The following is a 17719-nucleotide window of genomic DNA, read 5'->3' on the forward strand; positions in this document are numbered from 1 at the left end:
AAAGCTTTGAGAGCTCCTTAGCATTTCCTTCCTGGACTGATACAATGCTCCAATGCTTATCAATGTTGAAAACAGTTCTGCTTAGTATTTTTGTATTCTTTGGTATAATATTCTTTGGTGAATAAAGAATAGCATTTATTTGAAATACACATTTTTTTGTAACAATATAAAGTCTTTACTGTCACTTTGCTTTCACTGTGAGCAATGCATATTTGCTGAATAAAAATATGAATTTCTTAAAAAAAAAAAAATCTAACTGATCTCAAACTTGATATTGTAAGCATGTTATTTCAGCTTAGACTATTTTGGCATTTTTGAGTGTTTGGCATTTTATTGCATGATTTGTGATTGATTTTTTTTAGTGCTACTGCTTTGAAAGCTCAGATTTGGCAATTTATTAAAAGGAGAATCAGATGTTGGATGTCTTATTGTTACTTGGCTGATGAATGGAGAGGTGTTGAAGTGAAACTACATGGTTTTGGCAGCTGTAAGGTTGAACTGTTGGGTCACACTTCCAGGATTCTAGCTGTAATTAGATGAGGCATGCTGGATATCTCTGGACATGACACAAACGTGGATGTATGCACAGATACACTCACACAAACAAGCCATCTTTCTCAGTACTGCCACTTCCTTCCTGCGTTAATGAGGGTTTGATATCAGGCCGGCTGAGGGCAGCTGTGATATCTCTTGGAGATCTACTTATTGGAACATCAGATAATGAATGTTCTGACCCTAAAAATAATTCAAATCAGTTGCTTGCAAAGATATTTTTTTTTTTCATGCAGACAGCATATTATGTGTAGAATATTAAGTCTTAATTAACAATAATGAAATTATCAAATTATATAAAAAAATTACAATTAGTAATCCAATCAGTTAACTACATTATTTAATAAAACATTTTATTTTTCTGTCTGTAAGTTTTTTTAATTATATTTCTTCACACTATGACTACATGAGAAATAGCTCCATGAGATATTAAGAGATTGCACAACAATACCAGCATAACTGGTCTGTCTCACCTCAGCTGCATTTATAGATTTGATTTTTGTTTTTCCAAACATGATTGGTGCCTCAGCGTAGAGTCTCTCTAGCACGTCTCAGGCTTGTTCCAGAAATATTTGGTTGTCGTTCTGTAACTTCTGTGAGCTGTGGCTAAAATGATATTTTATTATGAAAGCAGATTCAGTGATACTTTCATAAAGACCGTGTTTTACAGGTCACGGTTTGTGCAACACTCGACAGAGACTCGTTGATTGTTATAAAAGCAAGTCACGCACAATAATGCCCTTTGTTTTTGCGTAATGAAAGAGCACTCTTTCTCCATAGCCGAGTAGTGGGAATGAATTAGCTACGCTTCAGCTATTGGTTTATTATCCACAAGCTCTTTTGTTGTGTGCCATTAATCTAAGATTAGAAATCTAAACAGGCAATTAGGAGGCAATATTCCAGAAATCAAAATCCAATCTGCCACTAATCAAACACACCTTCGTAGTGGGCCGCTGAAATTGAATGGCAGTGGGCTGGAATACATTAGAAATAATGATGCCCCAGTATAACTCTCTATCTTTTTTTATTGTCTTTTTCTCTATGTGTATCTCTTTATATCTTGCCTCATTGCTTTCGGCCTGTCTCTTCACTTTCTAGTCTCTGGACACTATAACCCACTCTGTTTGCTACATGTTCATGAGTTTATGGACAAACACAGAGAGAATTTAGAAGTCTGTTACCTTTAAAATATGCACAGTTCACACAGGAGGAAAAAATCATGTTTATATATGTTCATCTTGTTTTTTTGGTCAAAAATAGAATACGGTAAGACTAGTTTATTTATTGGAAAGGAATTAAGACTTTTATTCGGCAAGGATGCATTAAATTGATCAAAAGTGACAGTTCATGAATCATGAAAAAAATAACACCACTCTTTCCAAAAAAATATTAAGCAGATTAACTGTTTTCAACATTGATAATACCAAGAAATGTTTCTTGAGCACCAAATCAGCATGTTGGAGTGATTTCTGAAGGATCATGTGGCACTGAAGAGTGCTGAAAATTCTGAAATAAATTACATTTAAAAATGTTGTAATATATTATTAAAATAGAAAACAGTTGCTTTAAACTGTAATATTTCGCAATATTATTATACTGTATTTTAATAACATATATTACTTTTAATACATTTAAATCAATATATATTAATTACAGTTTTTGAAACAGTTTGTTTCACAGAGAGAGCAAGTTACATTGACTTTCTCAACTCAACTCAACGTTTATTTATAAAGCACTTTCAAAACTATTAAAATGGACCAAAGTGCTGTCCATTTTAAGTCATTTACTTTTATCAATTTATTCCAAATAATCATTGTTTAATAAACACACATTGGTTTGCTGAAAGAGACAAATATCTTGTATCATAATATACAAGCAACAATAGCTGATGCCGTGGAGCTTTTCTCCTCCACTGCCTCCAAAGCCCCAAGGATCAGATCCAGTTTCTTCATGTAGCTTGTGCTTTTAGGGCTCATATGGATCCTGAGAGAATATTGCTTACAGATGGACCTTTCACTTGAGGTATGAATAGCCACATCTCGGCGGCACAGACAGGACCGGGTGGGTTTCTAACAGATCGTCCGGCCGCTCCTCGATTTCACAGCACCGTCTCCGTGACGCCGTAACGTGCAGATGCTTGATAAAGCTCCCAGACATCTTTCCTGAATGCTCCAGTCGTGTAATGCATGCATACACTGAACAGCACTGCAACGCATTAGTCAATGGGCCATGGAATGCCTGTCGCTTTTAGCATTTGTGAAGTATAGTTCAGGTGCTGAGAGGCCCTTGACATGGGTAAGTAATGTTTTAGCTCTTGAGATGGATGACTATAAGACCAGTTCACATAGCTACAGTATTCGTTATAAATCTATGCATGTGATGCATAAGGCTTCATAAATTCAGAATTGTGAAGAATATAACCACCTTAAACGGGTCAAGGCAGAGCAGGATAGATTGCATTGAGCCCTGAGCTCTGTGTGTATGCATCTCTCAAGCCACTGGATATATTACACAGCCTTTATCTGACTGCACAATACAAGCCATGCTGTAAATCAAGGGTTTCCATGACAGCATGTCTTTCCTTTTCCTACAGCATGTGTTAGAGAGGCAGCTCGCTCACTGGTGTGACTTTACGCGGCCGCTCACTCGCTCGCACACATGCAATCATAAAGTCTATCGCTGATTTAATCACTTCTGAGTGGCTGCGCATTAGGACGAGATAAGGATGTGATAGACAGAATGTGTGAACTGAGCAATCACTCATCCCAGACTGTTAAAGTGTCCATGATGGCCCACCGCCGCTATCCAGCCCTCTGTGTGACTGTGTTTCGGGGGCTGGTTGGTCCCCAGGCCTGATATTTGATCTGTTAACAGCTGGACCTTCAGTGGTAGAAGCAGCAAACAGGACAGCGGGAGCAAGTGCAGTGACAGGAGGAAGTCAAACACATGTCTTTCCTGCCCTGCACATGGCCACAGCCCGGAGACCCCGCGTGAACTGATCTCTTGGCAAAGGCTCCCAGCGCCTCTCCCTGGAGAGACCACATTGCTGACTGGCAGCCAGAAGTATCATACAAAAACAGTATTTGCGGTGCGTGCTGTTGTTGATGTACACCCATATGGGCTCTTGCCCTTTGAAACCCTGGATAGCAATAGCTTGAAGTTGCTTGACCCATTTCATGCAGTGACACTGTGCATTACTGCCTCATTTTCACATCCTCTAATCAAACAAACAAGCTACTACAAGGTCGTTGCTCCTCCTGTAGTCTGATGTAATGCTAAATTGAATCCCTCTTGGATTGCAAAGTGATTCTGTCAGTTAAAAGGACTGTACATTATACATTTGTCTTTCAGATTTAGATTAGCTTACCAAGTGATTATCCTGTTATGGTAGCATACGTTAACTGATTAGCCTGCTAGTTTGAAAATCTGCTTTGATGATCTGTTTTAGTTAATTAAGTAGGTAATTAGTTGGTTTATAAATATAATTATATTTATTTTTTACATTTTAGTATATTTTATTTTTATTTTAGTCTGCGATCGTAGTGTAATGTTTTGATTATCTGTTATAGTTAATTAGTTAGTTAATTGGTTGGTTTATAAATATAAATGATTATATATTTAATTTTTTTTTTAATTTAATTAAATATTATTTTATTTTAGCCTGCGATCGTAGTGTAATGTTTTGATTATCTGTTTTAGTTAATTAGTTAGTTTATTGGTCGGTTTATAAATATAAATTATTATTATATATTTTAATTTTTTTACATTTAATTTTATTTTAGCCTGTGATCATAGTGTAATGTTTTGATTATCTGTTTTAATTATTTAGTTAGTTAAATGGTTGGTTTATAAATATAAATTATTATTTTATTTTATTTTTACCCTGTGATTGTAGTGTAATGTTTTGATTATCTGTTTTGAATATTTTGCATTATATATTTTTTAACAGGTTTTACTTATAGCAAACTCCTGTGTTTGTTTTGGTACTATTGGAAAGGTTTAGGTGTCTTGTTTTGGGGATTTTCTATTTTTTTTTTTTTTGCCCACTGCTTCTTTCTTATTCTGTTTACCAAGTTTTATAGGCAAACAGAAGTGATATATGCTCTGGCTGTGTTGTCAGGGTTGCATTCCAGAAAGGGAGCACTCACCGTAAGCTGAATTATATGAGTAAAAGTGTGAGAGTGTGGGCGACTGTGTGCTTTTTCAAGCCACGCTGTGCCAGAAATCTTTCAGAAGGGTGTAACTTGGATACGTGACTAATTATTTCCAGATGTTCAAAATTACCATCGCAAAAATATTTTTCATCTAGCAAGTCTGGTGGGGGGTTAATGGAATCACGTAGATCATGTATTTTTATTCATTATGCAAACAAAGCTTGAAAACCTGTGCCAGACAAAAAGTTGTGCTTCGCTGAGTAAATACGTTTTTTTTTCAAAGAGGGTCTGCTTTGAGGTTCTTCGCCATATATTTATTTTTTTGTCCAGACCTGGGAATCTGGAACAAAATAACAAAAGGGGTGGCCAAGGGAGAGAGAGAATGGCTTCCCAAAGCTGTTGTTAGAGAAGCGGCTGCGGCCAAAGTGTGAGGAATGTCTAAAATGAGACCCCCGTGTTCGGAGACGATGAGAGGATGGAGATTTGGCACTAGATCACTCGGGAGGACAAAGAGATTAGCAGAGCCATTACAGCCCGCTAGCTTCTCTACCTCGCCTTTTCTCTTTCATCCCTCGTCCTTCCATCCCTTTTTTAGTCAAGCTTATCTGCCAGCCGTCGTCTCTAAGCACTTTTGACCATCCGTTACTTGCGGCTCTCTGTGGAATGCCACAGCCCGACCCCTCCTCCCCTCCCATCTATCCGTTGGCTCAGGCCTGGCTGAAGCAGAGCTGCTCCTGAGGGGAAAAGTTGATGGGAAACTGGTATGACCCAAGGTTATACAAACGCTCTTGGCAGAGGGATTAATTGTGTAAGATCTTACAGATGATTGCTGTCGTGAGGTCTGACTGAAATCCTGTTAGCCAGAGTGCGATGCATTACTGACGGTGAGGCTGTGGCCCAGGTGATGCATGGCAACTATAATGAACAAAGTGGAGGTGAGAAAACTAATCTTCTCTGTATCTTTCTGAACTTCTCCGGAGGGATATTAAAGGAGTAGTTCACTTTTAGAATGAACATTCAGTCACCATTTACTTACCCCCCCCCCCCCCCCCCAGGTCAATGGTGCTCATCAACTACGTTAGTTGATGGTGTCTCACACATTGTGCAAATGGTTATGAAACTATTAATCAGACACAAGTGAATCGAAACAAAATTTGAGACGTTTTTCATTCAGTGGGATGCTAGCTTACTACTTAATGGATACTGTGCAGGGTACACTGTATACTGTTACAGACAAACAAATTTAAAGGCTGTGATACACTGCGCAACTTTTCCCTGATCTGTCAGAGCAAGTCTGCTCAGATTTCGCGTAAAATTGTGTAGTGTATGATGGGCATATAGTATGCTTTCATCCAGTCAGAGCATATCAAACATGTTTGATATTTGTAGTTGATTTTAAAACACAAATTGTATTAATTTGTCATGCGTCTCCTAGCAACAAGGTGTATGGTCCTGCGTGAGTTTTGTTAATTGTGTAGTGTATGATGGGCATATAGTATGCTTTCATCCAGTCAGAGCATATCAAACATGTTTGATATTTGGAGTTGATTTTAAAACACAAATTGTATTAATTTGTCATGCGTCTCCTAGCAACAAGGTGTATGGTCCTGCGTGAGTTTTGTTGTGCTCAGAATTACTTGAAAGTCTGGTTTTGTTTGATGGCCAGTTTTACTCAACAATTTACAAAGACAGCAAGTGTGTGATGCCTAGTGTTTTAAAGGGGTCATGAACTGCCTTTTTTTATTATTTTGTACTGTTCTCTGAGGTCCGCTTAAAATGTTATCAAGATTTTTACATCAAAAACCATCATAATTTAGAAGTAATTGGCTATTTTCTGTCCACCCTCATGGCTGATTGTAGACTCTGAAGTAAGCGCCCTCTGATATGATTGGCTAACACTTGTGTATGTTTGACAGCCTACATCCTCCGTAGATGGACGCATAAGTACTCAGTACATATCAAACGATCTGTAATAACAGACAAAGAAATACACACTTGTGTTTTGCAACATTACTGTCGGATCCAATTTAGTCGGCACAGCATCATCTTTTAGTTTCAATCTTTCTGAATTGTGCCTTGTTTGTAAACAACTTACTGACGCGGTCTGGATCTTCATTAAAAATAAAGTTCATCCACTCTTTCCTAGCGTTGGGATCAGAAGCAAGGCAATGCAAAGACTTGCATTGTTTCTGTATGCTCAGGATGTGCAAAAATTGTGCTTTTAGCTTGTCACTGGGGCAGAATTCTTAAAAGTACACATTATCTACCTAAAGCAGAGGTGTCCAATCCTACTCTTGGAGGGCCAACTTCCTGCAGATTTTAGCTCCAACACACATTTGCCTAGAAGTTTCTAGTGAATCTGAAGACCTTGATTAGCTGGTTCAGGTGTGTTTAATCAGGGTTGAAGCTAAACTCTGCAGGACCATGGCCCTCCAGGAACCGGTTTGGACAATCCCAGACCTAAAGGTTGTGTATCAGGTACTAAACGCACAGGTGTTTTGCCGCAGTGACCAGCTAAAAGTACAGTTTTTGTAATTTTTTTCTCTTAACCTGTGCATCTAGAAAAATTGCATAGTGTACTCAACATGCATACTAAATACTGCAGCTCTATTAAGAGTAGTATGACATTCTAATCTCAATCCTAATTTTCACTCTTTAGATTATGCATCAAAGGTAAAAAAAAGAAAAAGAAAAAATGACACCCTAAAGAAATTAGAAAGGCATTGGTCGGTTGAGGTGTGCAGTGTGGAGAGCACAAATGTTGCAGATGGGTGGTCTTTTTATCCAGTGTGGATCAGGGACAGGCCTGATAGCAGACTGACTCTGCTATTCAGAAGCTTTTTAATTGGCAATCGTTTTTCTCATTTGCCTATCTGCTCTCTTTGCTCCAGCTCATATGATCTTCTCCAGCTCTGTCTCAATTTGCCTCCGCGTCACTCCTAGCCAGAAAAAAAGATGAAATTAAAACCCACCTGGTATTTCTTTTGCGTAAGAAACCATGCTGTGCAATTACCAAACCCTCAATTATGTGCAGATTCGACACAAGAGGTTTTGAAACATGATATAACGCTCATGAAAAGGGCCTCTGCATTTCCCATGTGCAGAAACCTAAAGTGAACTGAGGTCTTGCTTTTTCTCTAGCTTGTATCCTTAACAAAGTCCTTGTTAACAATCGGTCTTTGGCATGTTGCTAAGGAACACCCGATTCTCCCACAGCTTTGAATGTGTTCTCAATGCTCAGAGACTCTCACGTTGAAGCGTTTACTACATGCATAACTACCGTAAGAAGGAAGTGTAAAGAAACCTGTGATTAATGTATTAGACATGCCCCAGATGTTTATAATTATTGTCAGTCTACTATCTTTCTCCAGAAGAAAGGAATTGTAGGTATTCCTTTCTCTCTAAAAATAGAACGCATTAAAAAGAGGCTCATTTTCTAAAGCCCGTTGGGTTGCCCAGAAACTCCTCTCTTAATTATGCAAGACATGCTATGCAAGCACACACACAAAAACACACAAATGCAACGGTGGGTTCAGGAGTTCACCTGTGTAGTTGTCATGGAGGCAAAGCTGCTATCTGTGGCAGCAGATTTCCCCCATGCGGTGCGGATCATCCATGATAAAGACGCTACTGAATGATGCTCAGTTTGGTGTCAAAATCCTCAGCCTGCCTTTTTGGCCTATATCTCTGTCCGCTGACTGAGGAGACTTTTTTATGGGTTTTTGCCCTATCATTTAAGGGGATTTTTCACTGGAAAAGCAAACATCATGGATGGCTGGTGAACATTAAACTTTTACATCCTGAAAGCTATTGATGTAATGGTCAGATGTTTATTTTTATCCTGTAAATAAACTAGACCTGGCTCCAAGTCTCCCACAGATCTCATTTTGCTTTTGTATATTTCTATAAGGGGTTCTGTTTGGGTAGGTGGCAGAACTGTGCTGATCATAAGGTTCAAATGTAAGGAACTTTTATAGTAGTACAGAAAAAGTCTATCAGTGCTTTATAGGATTTCTATGAGATTGCCAGTTAATGGTAAACATTTATAAATAAATAATCAGTATGTGGATCAGCAAGAATATCTGAACGTCTTTAAAACAAAGTAATCTTACTTTAGAAGCAAGACTGCATGAGAGACTTCATTTCAAATAATATATCTTGAAGTATTGCAAAGTGTTATTCATTGGCAGATTTCTTTTTGACATTTTTTTTTAAACTTGTTTTCACAAGCATAAACTATGGAAAAATTTAGAGTTAAAATACAGTAAAAACACAGTGGAAAAAATATTTCCGGCTTCTATAATAATCATTTTAAATGTAACCTGTAAAAATATCCACCATTGATATATACTGATACTATTCTATAGATATATTCAATGAACAACAAGACAATGATGCACAACACCTGGTGCTATTTTGCAATAGAGAAGTCATTTACTTCCCTCAAACATCTTTCACTCTTATTTGCTATAAACTCTGTTCTTGTGCGCTTCTGAACTCTGTAGCTCCTACAAAGGGATCGTTGGCCTCTCTGAAGCTGTTCCCAAGAGTATCCTCTTCCTTCGAGCAGACAGTTTTGTGGGACGACCTTTTCTAGACAGTGCCTGGTGGTTTGATGTAGCCTCTGTTTTGTGATAATTTAACCAATAATGTCCCCAGAGAGATATTTTCTTTACTTTTTAAATGTTTATCTTCAACAATTTTGGAATTTTATTTTAGCTCTCACAGCTTTTTCATGAAAAAAAAATGTATCCCTTAATGTTAATATTAATGATTTACAGATAGCGGACAATAACAAGAATATTATTAAGAATGCATGAGTTTCAAAAATATCACTGAGAACTAAATTTCAGTGTTTGTAATTGCGTACAAAGAAAAGATTAGCACTATATTTTGCTCCTTCAGGCTGACAATAAATGGCCATGAAGTGCAACCAACGTATGTGGAGAACCAAGACCCAGATTCGATTCTTATTAACATAATGTCATTAGAAACAGATACTTTCAGTGTTTATTTGTCATGTTATGCCATGATTCCCATATAGAAATCCATGCTGAAAAGAGGCATATTTATCTGTGCTTTCACAGGGGTGCTAATAGGCTCTTTAAAAGTCTCTCATTACTTTCTCATATTGAATTCTGCTCAAGTCTGCTTCTGGGCTGTCAGAAAGTTAATCAAAGCTTTGTTTCTGTGCGGTACGCCTGCATAATCCATGTGGCACTCAGCTATTAGGAGTGAGCCACTTCAGTTGAGATGTTTTTATCCTCATCAATCATCGGTTTCAATCAATTCATGTACTGTCAGTCCTGTCTTAGGCCAATTAATGGAACAATTAAAACGTAATCACTCCAGAAGGAAGAAAAAGTTTTTTGACTTCAGTTTCTCTTAGAAGAATATAGTTCTGAGGTTGGACAGGCAGCCACTCGAACTGCCAGCACAGAGAAATGATACTGACACATGAAAGGCTAGAAGTCAATGATTAGCAAGACAGGCTACGGATCAATTTGGCCGGGCGCAGACTTTGAAGCCTTCCGCTATGCTAATCAATGAAAAACTGCCTGCTCGTTAATGCATTCAAAAATGGATGGAAAACAAATGGCTACCTCTGGCATCATCCCTCATCGGCCCTCCTGTGGCCTTTACCAACACACACACACACACACACACACACAGTTCTCCCCGGACTGATTGTAGTGTCTGCTGTTGTTTATTTCTCTGTCGTTTGTAGTGTTTTTTTATGGTTGCCTCAACCACCTTTGCTTCATAATTTCATTTACAAGTGCTATAGCTTCAGGAAGCATTTTATTTTTGATTGTTTGTTTGTTGTTTTTTTACCGTCTTGCCTGATGACATGAGGTCTCAAGCGCTTCATTTTTTTCTCTCTGTCTCAAACCTTTATGTTGAGCCCTCTTATATTATTGTACCCTGAAGATTCAACACTCCAGGGTTTTCAATATAATTCATTTTTTTTGCAGTAAAATATGTATGCAGTACAATATATTATACTTGTGTATTTGTGCATTTCATTAATTTATTGTGTGTGTGTGTGTGTGTCTGTGTGTGTGTGTACACATAAACAAAATATATATATACAGTTGTGCTCATAAGTTTACAGAATGTGCAAAATGTTAATAACTGAAACAAAAATTGCATGTTGTTTTTTATTTAGTACTGTCCTGAATAAGCTGTTTCACGTAACAGATGTTTACATATACTCCACAAGACAAAATAATAACTGAATTTATAAAAATGACCCCATTCAAAAGTTCTTAATACTATGTGTCATTTCCTGGATGATCCACGACTGTTTTTATATTTTGTGATAGTTGTTCATGAGTCCCTAGCTGGTCCTGAGCAGTTCAACTGTCTGCTGTTCTTCAGAAAAATCCTCCAGCTCCTGCACATTCTTTGGTTTTCCAGCATCTTCTGTATATTTGAACCCTTTCCAAAAGTGACTGTATGATTTTGAGATCCATATTTTCACACTGGGGAAAACTGAGGGACTCATACACAACTATTAGAAAAGGCGAAAACATTTACTGATGCTCAAGAAGGCCACACAATGCATTAAGAGCCGGGGGATGTAAACTTTTGAACAGAATGATGATGTGTAAATTGTTCTCATTTTGTTTAACGATCATATTTTTTCATTTAGTACTGGACTTCAGAAACTACATAAATACTTACATGTTTCCCAGAAGACAAAATAAGTACAATTTACCCTAATCATCCAATTTTTTAAAAGTTTACACCCCCTGTCTGTCTGTATGTGTGTATATATATATATATATATATATATATAATGTAGTGTGTGTGTTATACATGATATGTTATTGTATGAACAACCAGTCAGTAATGATAATCATTTAAGATTCTCATAACGTAATTACATAAACTTCGAGACGGACATCACTGAAATGTGTGTCACATTGATTTGGTTCAGTGAGTTGATTCTGGAACAGATGTTGCTACTGTCAGATGGATTCATCATTAACTCCCAAATTCATGAATATTCTTCAATGATTCATTAAAAAAAGACCGCTTCTGACTACATTCACTATACTGAATCAGACAAGTCCTTGCATTGAGTGCCTGCTCAAGTCATTCCTTTGCTATGTGCTCTTATGAGTAGAAAGAATTAGCAATATTAAAATAAAATATTCCCTCATCTATTATTTAAAGCTATAAAAAAGGTTTTCCTGAACACCCAGCTAATCCCACAGCTGTGACCTCTGACCTTGAACCACCACCCTCTGCTTTGTCCCACAGGAGCAGAGCCCCAGTAACCAGACATCACTGGCCATGATGCAGGAGCCCCAGGAGGTTGTGGAGGAGACTGTAACCATAGAGGAAGACCCCGGCACACCCACCTCTCATGTTTCTGTGGTTACCTCAGATGATGGGACTACACGCCGCACAGAGACTAAGGTACTCCTGCTTACATCTGCCACATTTTCATATGTCTTTTGTTTGTACTTATGACATTATTAGATATGCAAATGCACACAAGTGCTCATTCATGCTCACAGCATCTCATGGTGATGTTCTTTAATGAGGTACTATAAAGAAATTCAATGAAAAACTCCTTCTAATAGATGAGCTTTTTTATATTTACCTAAAGACTTTAGAAATAGGCTTAATACCAGATGTTACTGAATATATTCATGCATTGCATAAAATTTTGAATTATATCAAGACGAAATATATTAATATTCTTCTTCTTGACGTTTTTACATGGAAAATAAAATCTCTATTTGTGTAAATCAGTGTTATTTTAGTATTATTAGTATGGTATCATAGTGTTTATTAATATTTTGAAGAAGCTTATATTTGTATTTTTTTATTTTACTTTAAAATTTTATTTAAAATTGTATACATATTATTATGTACTATTGTCATTATATTTATAGATGTTTTCCTATTTTGTTTTTATTTGTATTTGTATTTTATTTTATTTTATTTCTATTACTTCAGCTTCAATCTTATTTTAGTTAGTTGATAAGGCAAGGCATTTCTAATTTATGGTTTTGTCAATTAAAATTTTCATATATATATATATGTATATATACAGTATATTAGCTTTATTTCAATTAACAAACTTTTTAGCAGTTTTATTTAAAGCTGCAGTCCGTAACTTTTTTTGGTTAAAAATGATCCGAAATCAATATTTGAGCAAGTACATAACCAGCCAGTGTTCAAAACTATCGCCTTACTTTAGCCTGTTTCACAAAGGTTATCTTATAATAATATTTTCTAATTTGAGTGGTACGGGAAGGTTTTCACGGGAAATTCGAGCATGCTGCCGTGTCATTTCGTCTCGTTGGTAAACATAAAGTTGTTGTCCCGGCTAGTAGGCTATATCGCATGTGAGGATACTGCAGGTGGCGGATTGTTTATAGCCTTTTCTCACAGCAGCTGGAATAATTAAATGTATCATTTTTATGGCGGATTGTATTCCAGAAAGGACTATGTGTTTATGAAACACATGTGAATGAAATTAAATTATATTCCAGATTTAAATGTGCTTCTGATTACAGATAGCCTGGGATTACACAAGATTAGTATTTTAAAGAGAACCAGTTCGAAGGGAGCATAATTTGCTTTTTGGGTTAAAATAATTTCTTAATATGAAATTTGAGTGGTTTGACAATTACAGATTAGACTGTACAGAAAGTGAAATCTACTTGCTTATACACACAATTTGAGAACAAAGTATAACAATAATAACAATTTGCATGGTTTGATGTGATATGAGCTAATTTAGATTAAATCACCATTGGTAGCGTGATTTAGTGTAATGCTTTTTTCCTCAATTGGTCAGAACAATTGTGGCAGACTTGTTACTTACTTGTTCAGATGATGATATACGGTGAAAATTCTTATTTGGGTCATATATTCCAAGACATAGGCTAGAATCTGTGATTCTGAAGTACAGTGAATATCCACACCGGTGCGGTGACTGACTGCCACACATATTCCTCAAAACATTAGATTCATCGGCGCTAAAGCCGTGCCAACTCACAACCCACAAAAGCTAGATAATTCCTCAAACAGCTGCAATTGCAGGTTTTCAAACAAAGATGGCGACAAAGAGGCAAAACTTACAGACTGCAGCTCTAAAAACAACAACACTGGTATAAAGCTTTTGTCCAGATTAGAGGGAGGTGTTTTGATGTGGTTTACAGTAGTCAGAGGGTTCTAGAACGAGCGAGTGTTTAATTTCACCCAATCAGCTCTTTAGTGATCAGACAGAGGGATTAACATGGCAGACTAGTGCCTCTTTACCAGTAACAACAAGGCTCAGCTGTATTGAACCTGAGAGAGTTTGCAAAAACACATAACAAAATACGTTAAAAGGCTAAAAAGACATAAAAATGTTGCTCCTAATATTCTAAAGAGAAACATTCTCAGTAATAGTAATACCTCTGTTTAGATCTATTCATGTTGTAGTTTTATAAGCCACAAGGTCTTGATTTGTCTTTGCTTTTGTTTTGTTGTTTGTAAAAGGACAATGTGACTAATATGAAGGTGAGTTAAAATCTCTCCCTCACATACGCTTTCTCACACACGCCTCTTGTCAGTCACCATTATTTGTGCCCATTGAAGCTCAGCAATGCACAGCATCTCAGCGCTAGTGTGAAATCACTGCATAAAGCTTCATTTGGCAGAGCGGTCACTTCTTAACGCCCTTTACTGCTACAGTCCTGCTCATGAGTTTACATACCCCTTGCAGATTCTGCTAAATGTTTATCATTTATAAAAAATAAAAAATTGAGAGATCATTCAAATTGCATTTAAAAATTACTGCCCTGATGATAGTGACGATGATGATAACATGAGCAGACAGCTGTTTTGCCATATTGTTAGACAGGAGTGCTGACAGCTTCTCGTTGCTATGGAAACATTGAAACTAAATATTGCATTGTGTGAACGCAGAACCTTTGTTTGGAATACATGTGGTTCTAAACAGATATGCTATTTGATTGCAGAGTTGAAGGTACATGTAAACATTGCATTCGGATTGCATTTTTGAATTTGAATTGAGGAAAAACATACGTGACCCTCTCTGTGAAATCCAGGCTAAAGTCTCAGAATCGAATTATGAGATAACAAGCATCAAAGTTTGATTTCAACCATTAATTTCACTACGATTTCAATCTTTGACATGGCCTTACTCAGTCAATATTAAAGATATCAAGGTTACATTTTCGCAGAATGTTGTTTACCTTATGAAGGTTGATTTTATGTAGAAAACAGTAAATCACACACAAAAAAAAGACTTTAGCTGGGTTTTCACAGCCTGGGTAACATACAATATATAAACATACTTTAGCAGGTGACTCAATGGAACTCAATCTAATTTGCCTCTAGGAACAATTGAGGGATTCCTACATGATATTAAGAACCGACAGTATGTAAACTTGATTTGTGTCAGTTTCATTGTTAGTTTGTCTTTTGTAATAACACTTAAAACTAGCATGAAATGGAACTTCTCACAGTTTTCTAAATGCATCTTATTGATTTTGTTGTGAATGGTTTATATATTTATGCTTTTTTTTTAGCTCAAAAATTTGTATCACAACAAAAATTAGTATCAGCACAAAATTTGTTCCACAGAATATCACAACTTGACCTTTGGTGAAACGACATACTTTTCTTTGGTTATATATGCCAGATTTCTCCAATCATTTAGACTCCCATCACTTTCATACAAATGACTGCAAGTTTGCATTTAAATCTACCTCCATCTAATCAATAATGGATGGATTAAGCCAAGTCTCCACCCTGTTGTTTTTTTTTTTTACCAATGTATTTCACAATTTAGAAGAAAAGATTTGTCACTACTTGTGATGACATTACAACTTTAAATAGCGGCTATGAGGCAGTACAAAAAAAAGTGATCTCTTATTTTTCAAACATCTTATACATTCGGCAAAGGGCATGTAAACTTATGAGAAAGGGATTATGTAAAGTGTACAATACATACAGTATCACAAGAAAACAAGCAGCTGTATGCATGCAGAAGCATTAACCAATGTGCACATAGAAACAGCTCTGTCCTCCAGTGTAACACAACTGGCAGTTGATGCATAGTGGGAGGAAGTGAAGGGTAAAGTATGGTCTTACTGCTGCACTGTTTCTTACCATTACACCACTCACACACTGCCACACCTATGAAGCACACGAAGGAATAACATCACAGAGCGTGAGGTGCATGTGTGTACAGATTTGTGGGTCCTTCTGTCACATGTTGTTTTGTTTGGGCTGATATCGGGGTTGCGGAGACAAGTTTATAGTCACGTAAATACATCAACTCCAGCCGCAGAGCTCTGGGTGTGTAGGATAAAAGCTATGCATTCTGTTACACTGTGGATGTATTTGAAACCAAAGGAAGTACCTTTACATTCACAGTCAGCATCAGTGTACTTCCTAAAGAAATAGCACCATTTCATTACATCTAATGATCTTGATCAAATTCAGTTGAGCTGTGGAGATAACCAAGAAAATAGTACAGCTACACTGCTTATTTATTGATAGAAATGGAATTATATGAAACATATTTGAAAAATGGATGTTGATTAATTAATTTACTTCAATCAGTCAATTCATCAGAAGCCATTTTTATTTTAAAACCGAAGGCACAGGATGTTCAAACAGACTTTATTGGTATAAAAGTTTATTTTAGTGTAGTGGAATTTGCTTTATACAGAATGTTAAGATATCTGTGTATGAATGGTTAGTTAGCCATATATAATGACTAAATTGCTAGATTAGAGACTAGAAACATCACAGACTGACTTATGAACTGATTTGATGCTCAAAGGTTACTTAAAACTGTGTCTAATAAAATTAGTAGCCAAATAAATGTTGAAAAGTTAAACAGCTTATGTGTAGAAGCCTCAGTTGTAATATCTTGTGTTTCCTTCTCTGCTTCTCTGTTTTCTCCTCTTGGAAACCGTCCAGCTTCCTCCTGCTATTAAATGCTTTTCTATTAATTTTCTATTAAATGCTGGAATTACTCTTTTGTGAGGGACAAAATGAGACAATAAAAAAATATTTTGTCTCAAAGGCATTCTTATGTTTTCTTGTTTAGCCAGATAATTCACATCAAAAATTTATTCCCTGGCCCAGTTTGTGTTTTGGACTGTTCTGGACTATTAACAAGGCTTCATGGGAAAAGTCCTACTTTCATTTCACTGTTTCCCTTTCATTTCTGTTATAAGACTTGACATTTCCATATCGCTGTATACTTTTCTAACCCATGCCTCCTGAACTAACATACTTTCACTGTAGGTGATCAAGGTGGTTAAAACCATCACACGCCGAACCTTCCAGCCAGTGATCCTGACAGAGTCCAAACCATCTACTCCCGTACCTCCATCTACACCAACACCATCTGAAACAAAACCAGTAAAGAGTGCTTCTGGTTGACGTGTCTCTGCCTCCCATCTTTCATCTCACTAAGTGTGTCTGTAACTCACAGCTGGTGTGGCAGCGGTCTGTAAACCTAAATACCAGGGAGATCATAAAACCTATATAGAACTGTAAAATCTGGCCACGACGCCTGCATGCACCTTTTAACGGGCAAACATTAGTAAACACAGATAGATACCTTTCATTAGAGGCAGCAGTAGCCTTGGTGGTTAAGCTCAGTCTAAATATAAAATAAATAAGCTCAGTGTCCTTCTAACTTTTTAAAATCTTTAAACTCGCCTATGTTTCACACACAATTTCAGTAATCCTTTTAAAGTCAACATGAAATGCTGTTTGCAACCCGTTTATATATACACACACACACACACACAGTATGTATGTGTATATACACAGTATATATGTATATATATACACACACACAGTATATGTATATACAGTATAAATATATATATAAAAATAATATTCTATTTATAAGTCATAAACTACATTTATTTGTATTTTATGTATGTATGTGTGTGTGTATATATATATATATTTACTGTTTCAAATATGCCTTTTTACAGGGAACTTGGATTTAA

General features: G+C 36.6%; 1 protein-coding gene across 9 annotated transcripts in view; it reads left to right on the forward strand.

Moving 5' to 3' along the window:
- LOC107595013 (armadillo repeat protein deleted in velo-cardio-facial syndrome homolog) overlaps positions 1–17719 on the forward strand; it is a 150731-nt gene that overhangs the window by 70116 nt on the left and 62896 nt on the right. For 6 of the 9 annotated variants that reach the window (XM_016285268.1, XM_016285274.1, XM_016285273.1 and 3 more), the window contains 2 exons: positions 11976–12134; positions 14214–14234. In XM_016285268.1, the coding sequence (XP_016140754.1) occupies positions 11976–12134; positions 14214–14234 (180 nt within the window). Of the gene's footprint in view, positions 1–11975; positions 12135–14213; positions 14235–17000; positions 17118–17719 lie in introns of all 9 variants that reach the window. The other 3 variants (XM_016285270.1, XM_016285272.1, XM_016285277.1) reach the window with 2 other exon arrangements.

The sequence above is a fragment of the Sinocyclocheilus grahami genome, unplaced genomic scaffold (genome assembly GCF_001515645.1).
Source record: "Sinocyclocheilus grahami isolate Dianchi unplaced genomic scaffold, SAMN03320097.WGS_v1.1 scaffold195.1, whole genome shotgun sequence".
NCBI classification, from domain to species: Eukaryota; Metazoa; Chordata; class Actinopteri; order Cypriniformes; family Cyprinidae; genus Sinocyclocheilus; species Sinocyclocheilus grahami.